The 13,387-nt window shown below is 40.9% G+C and overlaps 1 protein-coding gene across 1 annotated transcript in view; it reads right to left on the bottom strand.

Moving 5' to 3' along the window:
• SLC24A2 (solute carrier family 24 member 2) overlaps nt 1-9,826 on the bottom strand; it is a 236,571-nt gene extending 226,745 nt beyond the window's left edge. The window contains exons 1-2 of the mRNA XM_059926402.1: nt 9,698-9,826; nt 6,741-7,827 (exon numbers count right to left, since the gene is read on the bottom strand). Of these exons, the coding sequence (XP_059782385.1) occupies nt 6,741-7,673 (933 nt within the window). The 5' untranslated portion in view covers nt 7,674-7,827; nt 9,698-9,826. The remainder of the gene's footprint in view (nt 1-6,740; nt 7,828-9,697) is intronic.
• Nucleotides 9,827-13,387: the final 3,561 nt, after the last annotated feature.

The raw sequence follows: 13,387 nt of genomic DNA, 5'->3' as shown, positions 1-13,387 counted from the left end.
AATTAGAAACTAAACAGATGAGCACCAGAGCAGGTTAGACAAAATTGAAGAGAAAATTAGAAAGTAGAAAGCAGATATAAAGAAATGATCAGCAAGAACACAGAAAAAGATGAGTAGTTAAAAGACATGAAGAACAGTTTGAGATGGTATAACATATATCCAATCAGAATTCTAGAAGATTATGGGAGGAATGAGGTAGAGGTCAAATTGGTGGAAGGCACTAAACCTCAAATTCAGGAAGTCTAATGAATCACAAATAGGGGATAATTAAGTGAGAAAATCACACCTGTCATGGAATCAGGAAAATGCTGAACACCAAAAACAAAGAGAAAACCTTATAAAGTAGTCAAAGAGAAGAGACAAACTTCTTACAAAGGAGCAACATTCACACCAGCAGCAGTCTTTTCAATGGCAAAAGTGGAAGTCAGAGACAGTGGAATTATTATTTCAAAGTGGAATGAGAAAATAACTTTCTACCCACCAAAGCTATCCTTCAAGAACAAAAGTAAAATAGATCTGTAAGCAAATAAAAATCAGGAACAGATACTATTAACAGATTCTTGCTAAAGGAACTTATAAAGAATGTAAGTCAGTACAAGAAAAAGTCATAGAGAAAAGGTCTGATATGAGAAAAGAAATGAGGAGAAAAACTGGTAAAAATGTGGATATATCTAAAAACATTGATGGCATAATGTCTAATTTGTAGGATTTAAAAAGTGAAGATTATACCTCAATAAAGCTGTTATAAAACATCAAGGTAGAACTTAAATTGTAGACTTCAAATCATTTACATTGGGGGACAGGAGACTGAGTTAAAACGTTCTAAGGCCCTTAAGATGTTTAGCAGGTGTGTAAAGATATTAGCTTTACACTCTGTTGAGTTAAATATATGCATTAAAATTTTTAGGGTAAACACTAAAAGACTAGAAATAGGATGTATAAATTCCAAACTACTAATGGGAAAAGCAGATTTAGAAAAAAATCAATCCAAAAAAAAAGCAAGAAAAAGTTATAAAAAATAGAAAGTATAAAATAGCATGATAGAAAAGAATCCAAATGTAATAGTAATCACAATAAATGTAAATAAACTAAACTTTCCAGCTAAAAGATAATGATTGTCAAACTGAATTAAACAAAATGCTCCTATATTCTGTTTACTAGAGACTTACCTAAAACAAAGGGAGGCTGAAAATGAAAGAATGAAGAAACTAAACCAGTCAAATCCACACAGATGTTCTTGACTCATCTTGGAGCAACTTAACAATCTCATTCCTTGTTAAAGTTAAAATACAAACTATCTGGTTCTAAGAAAAAAAAGGAAAAAAAGGGGAAAAAAGGGGGAGAAGGGAGGCGAAAAGGAGAGAGGAAGAAAGGAGACAGGAAGGGAAGTGGTGATAACTCCTCGCTCTCAACATTGCCAGGATTCACAAAGTTTAGGTCATCTCTTGCTGGAGGAACCAGAGTAGCAAGGGGAACAGCCATGGGCAATCTGTCCTCTGTGTATTAAAATCCACTGGGCTTTCTGAGTCTCTCAAACTGTCTCCTTCACTCTTTGAATCATACGCAGTAACTGAAGGGTTTGCTTTTAACATAAGTAGAGGGAAACAATACAAGGAAAATAGCACCATGCTGTATCCCTAGATCAACAAACAGACTTGTGATACTGTGATTTATGAGAAATATATATATTTGGTCATTCAGATGACCAAAATATATTTCTCATATATATGTGGTCTTGGTTCACAGTTTCGGGCTCGTGGCTCTCAAAACCCCTGGAATTTCCTAAGTGTGGAGAGTGATAAAGGTGTCATTTGTTATCTTAATGAGGCAACTTTAGGAAAGCACCTAAGGATGGGGGCTGGTTGCCAATGGAGCCAACTGTGTGATTAAAGGGTGGGACTGAGGAGAGAGGGGCTGGAGGTCAAATCAATTGCCAGTGGCCAATGACTTAATCAACCATGCCCACGTAATGAAGCCTCCATAAAACCCCCCAAAATGGCAGAGTTCAGAGTTGGTGAACACCTGGAGGTGCTGGGAGAGTGGTGCCTGGAGAGGGCACGGAAGCTCCATGCCTTTCCCCGTGCCTCACCCTAGGCATCTCTTCCAGCCAGCTGCGCCTGAGTTATATCCTTTTATAATAAACCAGCGACCTAGTGAGTGAAATGTTTCTCTTAGTTTTGAGAGATCCTCTGGCAAATTCATTGAACCCGAGGAGGGGTCACTGGAACCTCTGACTTACAGCCAGTCGGTCAGAACTACAGGTAACAACCTGGACTTGTGACCTGCATGGGGAGTGGGGGCAGTCTTGTAGGACTGAACCCTTAACTTGTGGAAAACTGATGTTCTTTCTGGGTGGACAGTGTCAGAATTGAGTTAAATTCTTCGACACCCTGCTGGTGTCCGAAAATTTCTTGGTGTTTTGAGGAAAGCACCCCCTACCCGACCCCTACACGTTTGAATTGGGGCCAGGAACTCAAAAGAATGCTACAATCACAGGCATCTAGTCAGTTAAGAATTTTAGTGCCTATATTTTCTTTCTTTTGAGGACAGAGAGTTTCCAAGTCTATTAAGTAATACTCACTATAAGGACGATCTCACCTTAACTTCCTTGAAATCTGTACATTAATTTTACTAATTTACGTACTAGTATGGAGGGGAAACAAAGGTTGAATTTATAACATATTCTTTGCCTTAAGAAGGCTTGGGACTATACATTTGTATTTATATAATTATTTATGGTTTAGCATCTTACCAGAAATACTTCACTTTATGAAGAATATTTATAATATTGTTTCAATTTTGATTTTCCCATGATCATTAATAACAATTTGCATTGCAAACACTCTGTTGGCAAGCAACTTTTCAGGAACACACAAAATGAATAAAGCAAGGCACACCTAAATTACTAAGTAGCCTGCCTTCAACTATCAAGCTTTAAGCATCTTTATTTAGACCATTCCCTTCATTTGAACTAGGCTGACTTGCTGTCAGATTATAGTGCCAAGTCTAAGAAGAGGTTAAATACCATGGACAGCTGCTTTCTAGGCCAATGACAGCCTAGCACCATAGCAGATCAGGGGACCTCAGCAGGCAGGCCAGGCACACAGCAAAACATGCCAGATGCCCTGAAACTCCACTGCTTCACATCCTGCAGGATTCAAGTTAATTCCTAACCAGCTGTGGAGAGGTTTTTGGAAGATAGTCCCAATCATTTATAAATAAAAATACCCTTAAAACAAAAATCTCTGCTTAGCATAGATATTTCTAAACCACAGTCTACAAAATAAACTTTCAGGACAACAAAGGCATTTGAAGGTTTCCTTGGAGTTTATAATAATATTTCCCTGCATATGTTCACTGTATATGAAATTAGGCTTATAAATATTATAATATGACAAATATCACATGCCCCTAAGGGAGACAACAGCCTGCTTAACTCAGTGATTCACTGGCATGAACTACAATCTTCAAGGAATGTTTTGAAGTTCTCAAATTTGAAATAATTTATCCCGATTAACTTTTCATTTAAGAACAAAAGATGAAAGGAAAGGAACTAACACTTACTGAACAACCCACATTTGCCAAGGACTATGTTAGCTGTTTAACATTCATTTCTTCATTTAATAATTTTCCCAACTTTATGAAGTAGGTATTATTATTTTCATTTTCCTAATTAGGAAAATGAGGCTCAGTGAGTTTCTGTGACTTCTCTGAGGTCACAAGTCTTATTATACACCTGGGCTAACACCTTTTTTCCCTGAATCAAAGCCCAGGATCTCCTTACCATGTCATGACACTACACGACATTTTTTTAAACGATAATATTATCACTAAAAGATGCAATAAAAATATCAAATTAAAAAACCAAACACCAGGTGGAACAGTTAAATAAAATGGGAAACTATTACTTTAAATATGAGAAAAATGTTTGTATTTTCTGTTTTTTCATGCTCCACAGTTGCCCCATCATCAATAATGAAACCAAATTAAGATTTTCAACTGGTCCATGAAGCAAGCAGTTTCAAAGATATTTCACTGTCTGCAGCCCAGCAGAATTGATGAGTTTTTAGTAAGAACCATCGATGACTTGTATAAAAATATCTAAAATATGTTTCCTCCACTTTCCCATACTCCCCTGTTCCATAATTGTGCAATTAAGACAATGAGGTAGCTTTGCCTAAAAATATGCTTAGTATTTTGCTTCCTAAACTCTTGTACAGCACATTCCTCTCTATGAAGACTCCACTGAGGGCTGCCTTTGGCTTGGGGTCTTTTTCTGAGTGTTCTGATGACGTTAGAAGCACTGACTTAGGTAGGAAAGGTGGAGTACACAGCCAGAAATCGACTTTGCAGATGAGAGAACAAGACAGCCAAGCTCAAAGACTCATCCCTCCTTGAGACACCTTATGTTCAGCGCTTAGAGAGCAAAATCTCCATAAGATTCTGAAGTCAGACATCTGATAAAGACCAACTGCTGAAAAAATTTTTTTCCAACAATTATTCAAAAGTGAAATTGGCAAGGTAAAATTTCCTAAAGGAAATCACACATCATTATGTACTGTTCCACCTAAAAATATCTGTGTTCCAGCATACCGAACAAGACTTAGCTATGTTAAAAAATTCTGGTCCCATGATAATTTATAGTTCAATCTAGTTACTGAATGACAAAATAAATAATAATGATTAAGTGGAATAAACTAAAGCTATTCGGTGCTCAAAGGAAAATAATACAATGAACATATTTTGGCGGTAAATCAGAAACAGGAGATATAGTCATGAATATAATTTGCTTTCTTTTTTAATTAGGTAAATCCAGAATTCCAAAATTTGAAAAATGCACAATATTAAGCATAGCAAAAATTATGGATATGAGTAACAACTTTAAGGAATGCCAGCCTAAGTTATTGACTTTTAAATTACCATTAAAATGACATGACAGTCACCTAATATAGTAGGTAAAAATCCTGCAAGAGCTGATTTAATGAGTGACTTATCATTTATTAAAAGCCATCTGTAAACCATATTTTAAAACTTATTACTAAATGCACAAAACCAGCTTCTCCCTCCCTATTAGAAGACAAAATCCCCCTGCAATCTTCAATACACCATTGGACTGCTCTGCAAATTCCTTTTTCATACACGTTGCCAACATAACCTTTAGCCGAGTCTGTGCCTAAGTTAATGAAGTTCCACTGAGGCATAACAAAACGAAAAAGTACTGAGTTCTCAAAAAGACTTTTTATCTTTGATGGGCCCAGGATATTTATAAGACAACAAATCATTCCCTTGCCTCTAAAAAACAGGCCTTTCCCTTGGCAACTGTTCAGCATTCTAATTGGAATACACACATAGACGACTAATGCAAACCACTCAAACTTGTAGTCAGTCTTGAGGAGATGGCTTGAGGGATCATCCTTTGGGCTACAAAATTAGATCAGGGACGGGGCTCCAGTGATGACCCTGTCTTATGCCCTCAAGGATACAGACTCAGTATCACATCTGAATGCTTATTTGCCATGATTTTTTTTTTTTTTTACTACAGTTTCTAACAAACAACCATACACTGAGTGATACGTTAGAAAAAATACAGTATAAAACATTTCTTTTTTGCATGGAATAAATAGAAATATTACTAGTGGTTTTTTTGTCTGTGCTTTGCTTCTGTGTCACGGCTGCTACAAAAATGATGGATGGTCATCAAACTTGAACATAAAGGAAGTATTCTAAATTAATATCATTTTTTTCTTCATTCTGGACAAAACATCTCACCCTCCACTCAACATGTTTTTTGCATACATGAGAATTTCCCCAGATGCAAGTATGAAAAGTCTGCATATGTATTTTGTTTTACTGTTTAAAATCACATTCTGAGATGACATTCCAATGTTAGGATATAGATCAGAACTGCATTACTCTACTTAACAGAAAATTTTATTGATGTGGCCCATGGATTACTTTTAATAATTAATCTATATTTTTGCAGATCGATTTCTTCTAAGCTCTTTACCAACTTGCTTGCTACCTAAGTGGTAGGATGGACACTAAAATGTCATTAAAACTCCCTCAAATCCTACCATAAAAAATATTTTGGGTCATGTTTATCACGGCGTGCAAAATGGGCCCTCGAGCTACAGAGGCAGGCAGCATGGCTTGCCACTGACTCTTTCACAGATCCCGATCGGTGCCTGGTAGAGGGGTCTGAAGCACTATTGTGTGGGTCAAGAAGAATGGCCATGACCCATTCTAACGACCAGTCCTGCTAGGCCCTAGGCTGCTGACTTAAAGGTCCAGCTCTGCTGACACAAACAAACTTTCTTCGCTAAGCACTTTTAAAGAGATGGTTCTTGATAACTGTCACATGTTCATTTAAATAGAAAAAGTCCTGCAACTTGCAAGGCACACACACACACTTTCCCATGAAAATTAAACGGCTCACAAAAATAAGAAAATAAGAGACAAATAACTGCTGAGTCTGCTCTGAGAAGCTTATGTAACCTATATTTACAAATGTTTTACTCTGAGGCAAGTAGCTTGAGAACTTAGTAGACATTCCCCAGAATACCCCTCAAATTATTTTTCCGACTGTCATGTTGGTCTGGCTGTCAAAGAAATGCATAAAGCACCCTGCTATCCATTACAGCCCCAAACACCATCCCATTTAAAAAGTGGCAGATCTCAAAAACATAAGAGTTCAGAGCTATGGTCAAGAAAACATTAAATAAACAACCACTACCACCAACCTTTGCCTGGGCCTCTGGTGCTGTCACCTTGACGACTTTGTTGCGGTGTATCATTTGCTTCACCCATCTTTCTACTTGGACGTTGAATTTCATGAAAACCACATAGCCAAAGTAAGCTGTTAAGAGAAGCAAGCTTTCCCACCACATGATAAAGTTATCCAGGAAAAATATGATCAGCATGATCAAGTCAATGATGTAGAAGGACACATCCCGAAAGAGTGGCCACCATGTCAGGTTTAAGATTTCTCTGGAAAACAGAGCACACATGCCAATGACAAAGAGGATATTGAACACCGCTGAGCCCACGATTGTGCCAATGCCAACATTGCTGTGAGCAATAAATACCCCTATGAGAGACGTGAAAAGTTCTGGGGCTGAGCCCCCAGCAGCCATAAAGGTGGCTCCAGCCACATCATCAGAGATGCCCAGTTTTTCAGTGATGACAGTCAAAGAGGGAACAAAGAACTCATCGCAGACAATGGCTAAGGCTATGAACATGTAGATCATTCCAATGACATGGAGAATGATGGCACCTTTTCTTCGCTGCTTGAGGGAAAAGATGTCTCTTGGGTAGTCTCCTTGGGCATGATCTGTACTATTCTCAGATTTGCCTTCCTGAGAAACAGGTGGCTGTGGAGTATAATCTCGAATCTTGTCATTTAAATCTAAGAGAGTTCTTTGACGGTAATCGTGTGCTACCCTGGGGCCACTTGCACCACTGGCCTCCCCTGTGCTCTGTGTCTCTGTCTCAGAAAAGGCACTGATTGAAAACGAAACAGTGCTAATGGCTACCAGGCCCATGAAAAGGCCTAAGATTCGAATCAACTTCAGTTTTTTTCTGACATTATAATGTCTCCTGCAGCCAGACGGTGAGTTATCTGAACACCATTTCTCAAGGAAAGAGATGGTGGTGGTGCTTTGGTGCAGATCCATCCTGGGTCTTCTGGTGGATGTGGTGGTCTTCAAATTGTAGACTCAGCCAGATGGTTCTTTCATACTTTTCCTCACTTTACAGTTAACAGTGCTTGTGGGTGCTTCCACAATCAGGGATTCTTCGGCTTCACACGAAATATTTTCAACATTTATGCTTAAATAAAAATAAAAACAAGGACATGTGAATCGTAAAATCATGTCTTTTTTACAAAACAACTTGGCAGATATGAAAAAATCCTATCCAATAGCCACGTGACCTCGGGTTAAGTTCCTTAATTCTTCTGTGCCTCAGTTTCCCCATTTCAAAAATTAGGACAGTTATAGCACCTACCACCAAGTGCTGCTTTGAGGATGAGTTAAAATACATGAAGCATTAACAGTGGGACGTGACACATATTAGGCACTTATGATAGTGTATGTACAAAGGCAAACATTTTGGTAAATCCAATGTTAGACGTAGACTATGTATTTGTGTCTGTTAAATACAAAAATTTATAGATGTAGATGAAAATCTATGTTTATCCCACCTTAACTCATGTAACAAATAACCTCCCAGGGCTAAAAAAGGTATCACTTCCTTTAGAATTATCTACGTATTTGACAACCAAAACCACTGTCTTTTCTTTTGGTCCAATTATATAATTCCAGTTGCAGGCACACTTTTCTGATTAATCTATCACTTGGAAAGGGCTGAGTGTTGGAGGAGACAGCACTCTTTTCCTGCACACATAAAGATCTCAGGATCCTATTTTTCATGGAAAGCCCCTCCTATAGCAAATGCAGAAAAGTAGCCCTTTAAAAATTTAAGTTTACAAAAGAATGTTCTGATGACATGAACAAACTGTCTTCCCTAAATATCTAGATATTGTATTCAGCTAAAGCTTATTTTAAAAAACAACCTTTAGTCGTATTTAAAATAGACAACTTAGTAAACCAAACAACTTGTATCAAGTAGGCTATTTCAAGACATCAAATGTGTATTTCATAAACAATATGCAAGTTGCAGTGATACCTCTGTCCACAAAATCTGCCAAAAATAGCCCTGACACTGACTCTCTAGTAGGTTAAGATCCCCAAGCAGTTTTCATTCTCTATCTCCACAGAGAAGGGTAAAATATCCACACATGACAGCGGATATTCTGAAGGTTCCCCTTTTTAATTTTCTTTAAAAAACAGTTTTGTTTTGGGGTTTTGGTTTTTTCTTGTATCAACGATTTCATTTTAGAGGCATTCGCTGAGATCATCTCAGGTGTAAAATAAGCTAATTAAACACACGCCAGTGACACACTGAGATTAGCTGCAACTCAGGTTTGCAGAGGGAGCCCAAGTCAAACCAGGCTGAGATGCTGTTACTCCTGAGATAAACCTAACCCAGCACAGAGATTCCCGGCTGGCCTGGCAGATGTCTATGCCTAGCGTGAACGATTAAGCGACTCACTGAGCTCAGGGGATTGTCACAATGCTGGGCCGGGGCAAACGGCAGGGACGGACTCAACTCCCAGGGTGCGCTATCGGCTCCAGCCTGAGCCGGGCTCGACCTGCAAAACCCACCGCTCCGCCGGCGAAGTGCACCCCCAGCCGCGCCCCAACTTTGCCGTGTGTGGTCCCAAACTTTCCCTGGTGGGCTCATAGGAAAATAAAACTGAAGGACAGACGCCCCACTAGCGAGCCAGAGGCTGGGATGCAGTTTGAGGAGGGGCTTGGCCGGCATCTTCCCGAATCGTTGGTGAGTAGGTGGGGAAGGGGAGCGACCCTCTTTGCGCCTTCCCCGACTGCAGGCCCTGCCCCGCGCCCCCTACCCCGAGCCGGAAGCAGGGGCGGTTGGGGTGGGAGAAGTCGGGGCTCGGAAACCCCGCCCGGGAGCGGAGAGAGTTGGCTAACTCCTTTCGGGGCCTGGGGCACCACGTCCACCGCGGAGCTACCTGTGAGCCTGCAGCGGGATGCGCGCAACCGGGATCCGGAGACAACGACCACTGCGGCCACCAAGCCTGGCGGCTGGCCGGGGCTCGACCGCCCGCACTTACCGGGATCCGCCAGGAGGACGCGCACACGGCGGGGGCCCGAGCGCGGCCCGCCGCTCCGGTCCTCCGCTTTCTCCGGCCCTCCGCCTCCTCGCTCCGAGGCCCGGGCTGCGGCTCGCACTCGCCGCCGCTCTCGCCGTCCGGGGCTGGGCTGGGGAGGAGACTGAGCCGCCGCGAGCCCCGCGCGCCGCCTCTGGTGCTGCCGGGCCCCCTCCGGCCCCTCCCTCTCGCCTCCGCGCGGGGAGCGTGGCCGCAGGGCGCTCTGCTCCCGCGCTCTCTGCTCCACGCCTCCTGGGCGCAGAAGCGACGCCGGCAGCCGTCCCTTCGCAGATTTCTCTGCAGTGGGGACGGGGGTCAGGATTTGCAGGCGAGCAAGGACGGAGAGGAGAAATCGTACAGGTCGGTGACGCGCCTGATTACCAAAGCCTGAAAGTGTTGCCAACTTTAGGGTCATCTCTGCTGGGCCCCTCCTCTCCAATTATCTGCAAAAAGTGACAGCAGTCACACATTTAGGAGGCCATGTAATGTGTAATGGCAGCAAAGACGATCAGTGAAAAGGCAAGAAGGCCTGCAGGGTTGTATGTTCAGGCCCAGGGTTTCTGAGGTCTCTGGTTTGGCTGGCTGGGACACTGAAGGATCTTTAGTCTTGCAGTCGGACCTTTAATTTCGTGGGTGATGAAACTGAGACCCAAGACAGTGTCATTTTGAGTCATAGACAGCGTTCACATGCTGGCCTCTGGACTCCAAGCCCAGTGCTTTTTCCTGCCCTGTCAGGAAAGCAAGATCCCCCCACCACAAGAAGTTGAGCCAGGCTTGTTCGGGACTGGAGGCAAGAATCTGGGCCAAAGAGTGGGCGAAGGTAAGGCAGACGGGTTACTGGGGGAAGCTACTTTTACCCGGCCCTGCGATCACCACCAAAACTGCCAAGAGGTACCCACCAGGAGAAACCTTTCATCAAACGTTTTCCACTCTCTTTACCCTCCACTCTCCTCGTTTTCCACTTAGAGAGGGTTTCTTCATGCTTTCCTGGGTCTAGGAGGAATGTTGGTCATATCTGGAAAACTCATTACCTTTGACTTTGGGTAAAACTCTATACTCAGACCTCTACACTTCCTCTTGATAAGTCAAGAGCAGCCTGGAGAAATTAGAAATCTCTTTTACTCCCACCAAAGCCAGGCATTTAAGACTATTGTCTTGCTAAGGATTTAAGGTCCTATTCTGGAAGTCATAGTGTGAACTTTTAAAATATTTTTTATTTTGGAAGATTCCAGACATTTATAAATATAATAGTATAATAAACCTCCAATGGGGCCATCACCCAGCTTGAACAACTATCATGAACAGCTTGAACTCACGGTCAATCATATTTCATCCAAATCCCCTTTCCCGTGCCATCATTTTAAAGCAAATCCCAGACATTGTATCATTTTATTTATAAGTATTTACAGAAATCAAGGAAGCTATCAACCACTTCTTGTGTCAGGAAGACTAAGGAATCAATTCAAGTAGGCTCCCACTAGACAAGGATGGACCAATCTGAGCACCAAAAATTGATAACAATTGCAATTGTTTCAAACGTATCAAATATGATTATATCTATAAGTTCATAATGATTCTAAAGTAACTTGATTGGTCGCTGTTGATGGGTAAGAAGGAATGAACTCATTATTTTGAAATTGTTTTAGAAAAAAGAAAACAATCATGCATTTAATCTGCCTTTTCCATTACAAACTGGACTTCAGGGTAACCAATTAGCCTTTACTTCTCCCCTGCCCTTGTCTTTGCTTTCCTAGTCTAACAATCCTAATCTTCCCTGATACAGTGATGCATCTGGCTAAGAAGATCTTGTATACAAAGTTCTGCTTAAAAGAAAACAATTATGTATATTTTTAAAAATCACACCCTTCCTACTAGGATCTTTATAAATGTTATCCAGCTGACTCCCCCCAGAGCCCACAGATTACCCTGAATCTCCACTTGGTGGGAAGGGGAATGAGGCCCAGATGCAGGTTGTATTGGCTGGGGTTTGTACTTGGCTGCATATAACAGAAACTCATCCTTAGTGATTTAACCAAATAAGAGTTTATTTTTTGCATGTAAAAAGAAGTCTGATTTAAATCTTGATTTCTAATATACTGTCAAAAAACATTTTAATGTAAGTAATCAAATTAGTATTTTTCCGTGGCTCTTCAATAATGAACTAATTCAACTTTATTGTTGGGATTACATCATCGCTTAGGCAATGATTATCAGGATTTTAAAACTTAATGATTTGTTATTCTAAGTTTGCTGTTTCAAACTTTTGTCAAGCACATTTCAAAATAAAGAAAAAAAGCTGTAAAGAAATAAATAAGTAAATAAAAATAAAAAGAAGTCTGAAAGCAGACTGTCCAGGGTTTGCAGAGGAGCTCCACAATGCCATCAAGGAACCCAGATCTTTTACCTATCTTCCTTAATGTATGACTTTTATCCTCATAGCCACAAAATGCTTACCTCTTTCAGACATTACATCTGTGCTCCAGGCAGGAAGAAGGGAAAAAATGAAGAGTGAAAGACAGAAGGCCTCCTTGCTAGGCTTTGCCTTTTTATTTAGGAAAGGACACACTGTCAAAACTTCTCTTACATTTCATTGGTCACAACTTGGTCACATGGAGCTGTCTAGCTGCAAAGGAGTTAGACTAATAACTGGGCTATTAGTCAGCATTTAGAAAATCAGGGATCTCCTAGTAATACAGAAGGGGGAAACAAATGTTGGGTGTGCGACTAGCAGTATTTGACACACAGTTCTATAGTAGCTCAATGAGATCCACATTGGACTGAAGATTTAGCAGCTGAACTTGGCAGTCAACTGCCATGACAGCTGAGAAGGCTAAAACTGCTGTCATTGTAGTAATGGAGAAAAGCTGGCCTATTGTTTGTCTAGGTCACACGATATGAAAGCAGTAAAACTGAACAACACCTGTAGGTCTCCCAGGTCCACACACCTTACTGCCTGGTCATGAAGAAAAAGGGAGCCTCATGAGAAAATTTACTACCACCACATGATGAGTTATTACAGAGTAGCCTTGATCAAGTCCTTTGCTAAGAGATTTAAGTAGAGTAATCAATGGGTATGAATTATTATTAAAGAGCCAACTCTTTATTTTTAGATATCTGCATAAGTATACACATTAGTTGGCATCATATTTATCCTTCTATTAACTCTGATTTATTTGAACATAGAGTTTATGGAGGTCATTGGTAATTACCAGTTAAGAATGATGGGATGGGCTCCTGTTGTAATTCTGGAGAGGAGCCTTTCAAAATTCAGTAATGACTGTTTAAAGGTATGGGGTCAGACTTAAGCTAATAAGGACTTTTTAATATAAAACTGCCAAAGGTTCTGGTTCAAGATGGTGACATAAGAAGATCCTGCACTCACCTCCTCCGACGAACACTCCAAGTCTACACACAGAACAATGTCCTCTGAAAAAACAAACAGCAACAACAAAAACTGGCTGAGTGACTCTTACCCAATGGGTAGGAAAGGCTGGGACACAATTTTACTGTAAGCCCCACCCTCAGTGTGGTGACCCAGAGTCAGGAGGGAACTCAATGCAGAGTTGAGAGAGGCCTATTTTCTTGTCTTGGAGTGTTGGCCTGAGGGACAGACATCTGATTTGACACACATTTGGGGGCCTGCTGGGATGCTCT

Source organism: Balaenoptera ricei, chromosome 6, assembly GCF_028023285.1.
Source record: "Balaenoptera ricei isolate mBalRic1 chromosome 6, mBalRic1.hap2, whole genome shotgun sequence".
Taxonomy (NCBI): domain Eukaryota; kingdom Metazoa; phylum Chordata; class Mammalia; order Artiodactyla; family Balaenopteridae; genus Balaenoptera; species Balaenoptera ricei.
The sequence above is the reverse complement of the archived record's forward strand: the minus strand, read 5'-3'. Positions and strand labels throughout refer to the sequence as shown.